Source organism: Sciurus vulgaris, assembly GCF_902686455.1.
Source record: "Sciurus vulgaris genome assembly, chromosome: 8".
NCBI classification, from domain to species: Eukaryota; Metazoa; Chordata; class Mammalia; order Rodentia; family Sciuridae; genus Sciurus; species Sciurus vulgaris.
In genome coordinates, this window is record NC_136468.1 from 51,282,952 (window position 1) to 51,292,773 (window position 9,822).

At 40.1% G+C, this 9,822-nt stretch overlaps 1 protein-coding gene across 1 annotated transcript in view; it reads right to left on the minus strand.

The window, feature by feature from the left end:
* The window catches only part of AKAP9 (A-kinase anchoring protein 9), a 119,726-nt gene extending 115,225 nt beyond the window's left edge, over nt 1-4,501 (minus strand). Inside the window, 1 exon segment of the mRNA XM_079152064.1 lies at nt 3,941-4,501. Within this exon segment, the coding sequence (XP_079008190.1) occupies nt 3,941-3,988 (48 nt within the window). The 5' untranslated portion in view covers nt 3,989-4,501.
* Nucleotides 4,502-9,822: the final 5,321 nt, after the last annotated feature.

Here is a 9,822-nt window from a genome sequence, read left to right on the forward strand (position 1 = left end):
TTTAAAATGAAGCTGGAATAGCTTGGTTCAATATAAGGATAGCTGATGTGGTAGTCTACCCCTGTCAGCACCTTGCAAATGAGGTCAAGTCCAGCTCTATATATATTTACTTAATTATGCGTAACATCTTACATCTCCAAATATCGAATTTCTTGCAACATCTACACTGAGGACATAGATGAGGATCCAACAGCAAACCAAAGAACTACTAAGTATCAGAAAAACTGAATTGCCATGAAGTCCATTCTACTAAGTTTTATTGACCCATTATTCTTAGAAACCATTCCATTAACCTCAGTTTCTGGGTCCTTTTGTTATAACAATCTAAAACAGCAAGTTAGGGGAAGAGGCAAAGGAGAAAACATAGACAAGTATGTCCATGGCAAAGAAAACTGACAGCAAGGAAAAAGGATAAGAATGACAAAAACAAAAAGGAGATTCATAAATGTCCAATAATATAGAATTCCGACTATATAATACAAGCAGTACTGGAGTAAGAATTACAGTTCCAGGACTACGCTAATGTAGGAGGACCTAGTTATTTTGCATCTCATGTTCTTGTTTTGTATAACAGTCATACAACATTAACATGGTCTTTATCATACTGTATGTAATGTCTTTTTAAAAAAAATAACATCTGATCTTTTTTGCTTGAGGATAAAAGAAAGATATTGTAGAGAATTTGGAAGATACTAAAAATATAAAGAAAATTAAAATTGCCTATAACCCACTACCCAGAGATAATCACAATTGACATCTTGGTGGATATTTTTTCAAATGTCTTCATACAGGAACACTTACATGTACCTTTTTTTTTAAACCTGGAATTATCTGGAATTGGCATTTTTCCAACTTGAAAAGTGTTTGTAAAATTATTTTAATGGCTACATATAAAATAATTCCTTCTCCTACTACTGCATTTTGATTGATATAAAATATTTTACAAAGTACATATACTATACTGTAGGAGTTGGGTTTGTGTAGAGTGCTTGCCTAGTACATGTGGGGCACTGGGCCCAATCCTCAGCACCACATAAAATTAAATGAATAAAATAATGGTATTGTGCCCATCTATAATTTAAAAAATATTTTAAAAGTATACTGTACTGTATACATGACAAGCTATTTTTAAAATGACATTTATAAGGTCTAGAGAAAGGAAATTAAGAGAAATCTAAACTGAGAAAGGAACAGAAAACCAATCAATTACCAAGAAAAAGATTAAAAAATCATACACTGTAAAACTAAGTTATCAAATATAACATTTTAGTCTAATGAACAAAGAAGATACTTGGAGATACTTACTCAAAGACTTGGTTCTTTAAATGTTGGGAAATGATCATTTTAAGTGGTTTCTGATGCCAGCAATAAGTGACTTTTGATTAAGAGAATTTTAGATTACTGTTATTAAATTCCAACCATGCTGGTAATTGCACTGATTAAGAACTTAGTCATTCTGCTCATTCAATAAGCAAACATTTACTGAATACCTACTATTTGAAAGGCACTATGGTAGGTTGCATTTATCTTGATATTGAGAGCTTTTCTTACAAAATATTCTAGAAAATGAGTCAATAGCATTTTAAATATTTTAACAAAACGTGAAAAAAAAATCCAAACTTCCACCGCACCTTACCTCTCATGTACTTATTACCCAGGAGCATCTGTCTCTCGCTTTGGAAAGTAGAGACTATAGCCATCTCTCTATTTCTACCTCTTGGTATAAAATCAGAATTGATCTAAGTTTGCTGAATAACTATAAATTGTGTTTGGTGTTGAGAACTAACTCTAGGAACTTGTGTTCTACCACTAAGCTATACTCCTAGCCCTTGAGTAATTATATTTATAATCCAGAGTTTTTCAATCCCAATCTAAAAGTACTTATGTTTACATAAGTGAAATAATGTATACACTTTGCTTTGTTTTTGCAGTAGTGGAGATTGAAGGCAGGAATGCTCTACCTTTGAGCTCTAATCTAAGCCCCCTTTTTTTCCTGAGAGGATCTTGCTAAATTGCCCAGGCTGATCCTCCTGCCTCTGTCTCCTGAGTGGTTGGGATTGTAGGTGTATACCACTGCAATGCTTATACTATTTTTGATAAAGTTGTTTTCACTCTATTTACCTTGTCCCTCTTGGCCTTCATCCTTTTAACGATTGCATAATATTCCATTGTACTTACATGGCTTAGGAATCATGTTGTCTTTAAAAATGTTTTATAACAGATAACTAATGTTGCAGCAAACATATGTTACCTTAAAAGTCTCAACAATTTCTCACTGGAAAACTGGGCTCACTTCTAGAAGAAAATAAACTACAATAAAAATTAACTTTAAAAGATTTTTACCCCATAGGTAGAAAACCGAAATTCTACTTTGCCATATCTACTCACAGCAAGCAATTTAATTATCATGAAATGTGTCTGTTCAAAGAAAACTATGTTTAGCAGAACCTCTTTATATACACTTAAGACAGATACATTTGGTGAAAGGCAGTAAACATTCTTAAGTAACAAATAAGACATCTAATCAGAACTTCAGTGCTTTTGAAAGAATGAACGCAATACACTTTCAGTTCCTTGGATCAGACTGCTTGCTTAGTCCCTCAGGTTGCACACTGTAAGCAACTTTGGGTTTCTAAAAATGTCAATTCCTCTGTTCCTTCATTTATAGATTCTAGAATTAAAAAAAAAAAAAAAAAAAAAAACAAAACCTACCTGGCTACATATAAGCATTTAAGTCATGACCTTAAATAGAGGGAGATTATAAAAAAGTCTAAATTATATTTTAGAAATATGAAGCTGGCTAACATACACATTCATTCAGCAAACTTCTGCTGAACATCTACTACTGCACAACTGCAGTAAGATCTTTCATTGACTACTGAAATCATTGACCTGGCTTCCTTTGTTTATGTGGGGGAAACAAGAAAGGAAGGTCGGGAGGGAAACAGTTCATTGTGGACCAAGGATGATTGTTATCGATTAGTTCTAAAAAGGCAGTATCACCTATAAAAAGTAACTCATTGTAGGGAGGAAGGGGGCCTTTAAGGCAAGCCCAAAGATCTGCTCAAATATGTAATTTTTCTTTTTAAATGCCATTCAATTTATATTTTGTCTGTTACATTTTTTATGATGCCCAAAGAAGGATATCTCTGTATAACACAATTTTATATTGTTTGCGTTACAGGATTTTCCACACATGTACACACACACATATAAGATCAGAACTCACTACACACACACGCACGCACACACACACGTAAAACGAATTATTTAAAGCGGGAATTCTAAAGCTTTGTTATATGGAATCTTTCTATCTCTAGAACTTCCAATCCACACGACCAGATGCGCGGGCCATGACAACGCCCTCCAAACACAAACGTACAAAGAAACGCTTCTAAAAACGCCCCTAAAGCCAAGTTCACAGCTGGCACTTGTGGCACACACTGGCTACTGCTGAGGCAGCTGTCACAGGCCAATCACACACACACCCTGGCGTGCCAGCGTGCCACCTAAGGAAGACAAGCTGATGACCAGCGCACAAATCCCCCACTGAATAAAAGGAAAGCTCTAAATCCCCGCCCTGGAAAGCACAAGGCCTGAACCACCCATAAAACTCCCTTAAAAAGTGAAGGGCTTGAGATTTAAAAGCTACCAATTACCAGCTTAAAGGGATATAGTAAAAAGAGGGGTTTTATTGGGGCAGTCACGAGAGTCACGCCATTCAATCACCATCCAAGTCTCGTTAGGCAGCGGCGCCGGGCTTCACACGTCTTGGAAAAAGGAGAGAGGAGGGCGAAGGGGAAACGCAGACCCAGCAGCACCTCCCTCCCAGAGCAGCCAACCCCGGCTGCCGCAAACTCCGTTCCCCAGGCCTCCTGCCACCCCTTCCCGGCCACCGCCTCCCACCTCGGGCCCAGCGGTCTCCGGCTCTCCTACCTACCTTGGCTCTGCCAATCGCTAGTTTCCTCTGTCTCTCCTCGTCCTCCATGGTTTCTGAGGGATAGGGGGGAAAAACAGGGAGGGGATCGGGGTAGAAAGGAAAGGTCGGTTCAGATCGGGGTGGGACAGCGAGCTCCGCAACCCGGGCAGGAGCGCCGGGTCCGGCGCTGCCCCGCCCGGAGCAGAACCAAATTTCTCTCCGCAATCACAGGCAAACCGTCCTCGTCCACACGAGTAGTACTGCCACTGTGGCCGTCTACGTCTCCACGTAAACACACGCCGGGCGGGAGTCAAGGGACGTCACAGTGCGCAGTCGCTCCGAACGCCGCGTTGCCAGGCAGGTGCGCTCGCGGCCCCGCCCCGCCGGCCTCGCGGGGCCCAAAGCTCTGCCCCGCGTCCTCAGCGCCGAAGGGCGCGAGAGACGGGCTGGGCCCAGTCGGATAGTCCCCCGGACCCACAGTCCGGGAATTCAGTGTTTTCAGAACATTCGATTTTTCCGAATTACATAAATAACAGATGCTTCCTGGTGAAATTGGTGAAGGCTTCTGGAAAAGCCCATGGGAAAGATGGGAGGGAGGAAGCCCGCGGACGCTTGTCTTCAACCTAGACTGACCCCTCCCGGACTCAGGGACTGTGAAACAGCTCACATTACTTCCTTAGCCTGAGAGCCCCGCCCTCTTCCCCACACTGGTTCCCGCCCCATTTCGGGTTCACCCTTCAAGGCCCGCCTCTAGCGCCGCCTCCAGAGAGCTCTGATTCCTTTGTTCTTTGCAGGGTGACTGGGACGCTTCCAGTTAAAATTTACTCCCCTCGCAACCTTCCTTGGGGCGTCCGTTCAGCAATGGTATTCTGAAAGAAGCCTGAACTTGGAAATAAACGTGGGAAACAAAGCCCATCTATATTAACTTTTTAGCTTTAATGACTTAAAACAACTTACCTGTCCTGTCTGATCTTACCTGGCATTTTTGGAAGGGTTGTTAGTACATTTGACTGCCCCGGTATACTAAAACATCTGAATTAATGTCTTTTTTTTTTTTTTTTTTCCCCTTCCTGTAGTTTCTTCATTTACTCTGCATATTTTAAAATAATACTCCAGGACTCCCAGCTCCTTGATGGCAGAGACATACATCCTGAGTCTTGCCTATCTTGACATTATTACTGAAATGATGAGCACACTGCTTTTCACTCAAGAAAAGAAAGTTCGGTTCAGACAGAGGTGGTTTGAATTGAACCGTGTTTATAAATGGAGCATTACTCTTCACCCGATCCCTTAATCCTTCCTTTGTTTTCTTTGTACTCTCCAACCCACAAATCCATTCCTAGGGTGAAATACACATTGCATTGTCTGAGGTTGATAGTTTCTCCATTGTTTGAACCATGAGTTCAAGTAGAAGTAGTGTAAAGTGAAAGTTGGTTTTAAAAAAAGAAAAAAGAATTTAAAGGCCTTAAGTCTATCACAAACCAAGTTAGTCTGCACTAGTCCTAATTTTTAAAATTCATAAATTTTAAGATTTTGTTTCCTCAAGCTCTGTATTGCGTACATAATTGTGCCAACTTGTAACACTCAAGTGTATACTGCCCTGTTATCTCAACCTCAATTGAGAATTGGATGAAATTAGACAATTTATCATAGGGAATCAAAGAATTGAGACAATAAAAAAGAAGTGATTTACTCAGTACATGTATCAAACTGAGTGCAGAGATTTAAATACTACTTTGACTAAAGAATTATGTTTGTAGATTCTGATTGCCTAGGAGGAGGAAGCCCCAGGATATTTGATAGCTATTCCTATTTGTTAGTGGATGCTGCTTTCTCAGTGACTAGGGAGGTCAACTATTTATTGTGTGTGCTGAAAATATCCAAGAACACCTGCTAAAAGCAACAAGTTTATTTCCCTCCTCTAATAGCGGTCAACCATATACATTGTTTTACATGTACTAGGTACTCAATAAAGGCTGAAAGTTGTATGTTGACTTCCATTAAAAGAGCAAGCATGTGACATTAGTGTTCTAAGTCTTCATGCCTCGTTATACCATTCACACATTCGTGTCATGTCACATTATTCATTCTCTCAAGTCATTCCCTAAGAAGATATTGCAGCAAGGACTTGGGAAAGATGAGTAAGCCCTGGAGATAAGTGAGGGAGTCACAAATCCAAAGGTCCTCAAGCTGGAGTATGACTGATATATTAAAGGAAGAGCAGGTGGCCAGGGTGGCTAGAGAAGAGTGAGCAAAGAGGAAAATAGTAGCAGAGAGGAAACGGCCAGATCCTGTATAATTCTGGAGGTCACTGTGAGAATTTTGACTTTTACTGAGTGAGATCGGGAGCCACTGGAGAAGTCTTAGCAAATAAGTGACATGATCTGGCTGGTGTTTTTTAGGGGGGAGGCGGGCGGGGTAACTGGGGATTGAACTCAGGGGCACTCGACCACTGAGTCATATCCCCAGCCCTATTTTGTATTTTATTCAGAGATACAGTCTCACCGAGTTGTTTAGTCTCGCTTTTGCTGAGGCTGACTTTGAACTCATGATCCTCCTGCCTCAGCCTCCTGAGCCGCTGGGATTACTGGTGCGTGCCACTGTATCCAGCTAGCTTGTGTTATTAAAGAACATCTGGGGCTGGGGATATAGCTCAGTTGGTAGAGTGCTTGCCTCGCAAGCACAAGGCCCTGGGTTCAATCCCCAGTACCACAAAAAAAAAAAAAAAAAAAAAAAAAAAGAAAAAAGAAAAGAACATCTGGCTACTATTAGGGGAAAGGACTCAGGGGTCCTTTTGGTAGTTATTGCAATAGTTCAGATAAGAGATAATGGGAGTTTGGACCCATTTATAGTATAGTAGTAGTAGAGGCAATGGTGTGGGATCAGATTCTGAATATATTCTGAATGTAGAACTAACAGTGCCATAGAAATTGTAGATTGAATGTGAGGTTTGAGAAAAGAAGAGTCAGGGTTGATTCTGGTGTTTTGGTCTGAGCAACTAAAGTGATACAGTTGCCAGTAACTCAGAACAGGGCAAATCTGAAGATCAAGAATTCAGTTTTGATATGAGAGCTTAGACATACAAATTAGGCATCCAAGAAGTGATGTTACCCTTAGATATCTGAGTTTGAAATTCAGGATGTACACCAGGCATAGTCTCCCTTCTGTGTGTTCAAGTGTACTTATCTTGTATTTTTAACTAATTTTTAAATGCCCTGGGTTGGGGTTAAAAACCAACCACCAAATGGTCCCAACACCAATCTGCAGCCCAGGGGTCCAGGAAGCCAGATGCTCACATGTCTAAATCCCTTCTCAGAACTAACAGTAAGTCAATTCTCTTTTTATAATTAAAAAAGATGTGCAAAACTGAGTAAGATTGCCTAAGAGTATCAGAAACTGCCTAAGTGGAAATACTATTTACATTTAAAACCTGACTGCAGGCTGTGTCTGCACATGTACAGCACAGTGCAATGCACACTAAATAACCTATGGAGACACTTCTGGCACCCAGGATTACAGAGTCCCACTTTTGCCATGGAGAGCAGAAAAGTGCGAGCGAGAGGGGTTCTGGTTCACTTCTGGTTCATGAGCTGACTGGACAGCCAATCCAGTCCTCTGTAGAGCCCATCTGGTTAGTAGCACAGTGGCCTAAATGTATATCAAATGTGGGGTAATGAATGCAGCCCAAGCCCGCCTGTGACTTTGGCCACATCCATGGCATTGGGGAGGTTCCGTTTGTTGGCAAACAGTAGCAGGATGGTGTAGCCTAGCTGGTCTTCAGCCAGCACTCTCATGAGCTCCTAGGGGCCTCATTCACATGCTCTCATTGCAGTCCACCACCAAGATGAAACCTTGCGTGTCCTGGAAGTAGTGGTGTGGTAGTGGGAGAGTCCTGCTGGCTTCCAACGTCCCCCAGGTGAAGCTGGTGTTCTAGTACTCATTTGTTCTCCATGTGGAACCCTAAGTGGGAATGGTGGTCATGATTTCACCACGCTTCAGTTGGTACATAATCGTCATCTTCCCTCCAGCATCCAGGCCCACCATAAGGATGTACATTTCTTTTTTACCAAAAGGCTCTTGAAGAGACTTGCAAAGATAGTCCCCAAGCTCTGCTCAAGGGCTGTTGGAAGTTACACTGACCAGTGACTAGAGCCAGCTGCTCTGGGCCAGGTGTTGGTTTTGTTCCATAAGATGGCAGCACTTCCAAACCATGTTTGAAATGTTACCTTGTACTGTGTCTTATTCCCTCAAATATCTCATCAATAACTCTCTGCAAACAGATACTTATTTTTCTCACTTTCCTTAAGTGTTTATTGTGAAACTGAAATCCCAGGATTTTGCTGATTACTTCCTTAAATTTTTCAAATCTAAATTCATGTGTAGATGATCCACATAAAAGATCCTATGGTAATGAATCTGCTATCTGACTATAACCTAAACCAAAATTATTTAGAAAAAACTCATCTGTTTGTTTTGTAGATCAGAGTAATTATTTACTCAGTTGCTTAACCATTTTGTCCACCTTCATGGCCTTGTTTCTGTTTCTCTCTACCTCATCCATCATAGCTTATCAGGCACGCTGTCCTGTTGTGCTTTCTTTCCCAATGTCTCTTGACTCTTTCCAATATTGTCCTTTTCCACTGCAACCATAATAAACCAGACCCTTCTTTTCTCATATTTTGAAAATAACTACAAGAATCCAAGCTAGGATATCTGCTTTATCCCCTCCCCCTGCATTTCAGTCCTTATAACTCTGTCAGATTAGCTTTCTAAAGCACAAATTTTGGTAAATTCTCCCATTATGCCCTGCTGCCCATAAAATGAACCTCAAACTCCTAGATGTCATGCATGTGTCCCAGTTTAACTATGTAATCCTAACTCCAATTCCTCCCATTCACCAACTTCCCATTCTAGTGAGACAGACACTCACTGGGTATTAATAACATTTTACACAATGCCAGAAATCCACACACAATATCACAGTTTTCACAAGACAAAGATTTATGGTACATACAATTAAGCTTCTTTTGTAAATGTGACTGCTGTTCTTTGTAACTAAGGCCAAACTGAAGGGGAAAAAAGGAGACATTGAATGCTAAAACCAACCATGGTGATTTTTACTAATTAATGGAAGTGAAAGATATAAATAAAGAAAATAGGAGGGAGCATAGTGGCACATCTTCCACAACTGATAGAATAAGAAACTGAAAACTCGAGAAAGCTAAATGTGACTTGCCAACTTCCATGGTTGGGCAGCAGAAGTCCTGGCAAGTCCTAGCTCCAAACCATCTGATTTGAGTCTTACTTCATTTCGCCAAAATGCATCTCCAAACAAATTAGTAGTAGACTTTTAAAAGAATAAATTCATTCTTACAGAATGTGTTAAATACAACTTAGGACAAATTTGTTCACTATTTAGTTTTCAAATGGTAAGCCTTTTGAAATAATAACTTAATGAAACTAATACTCCTTCAACGTGGCCAATAATTGAATGAAATATTATAGAGGTTTAAAGTGTTACTATTACAGAGGATGTTATTATAAGTCTATAATTTAAGACATTACAATTGATTAGTGAATAATGTAATATGTACACAGTAATTTCAGATCTTCTAAGACTTTATACCACTAAACAGTCCCAGAATATAAATGAAATGAGTTCTCAAAGGGTTGTCTCAAAGACCTACATCGTTTTTTATACTCGAGATACATTTAGTTTAAACATGAAGGAAAACGTCAGTTGTTAGTCTTTCAGTGTCTCTTTTGTTTCAGCCAAGAGTCTGTGAAATGTTAAAAACCCACTATTTTTTTGTGGTGGTCTTCAGGGAAACTCTTGGAAGGTGCTATGATTTCTACTGGTTTTGAGTGAAACCAGCCTTATTTATCCAGGGTACAAATGTTTG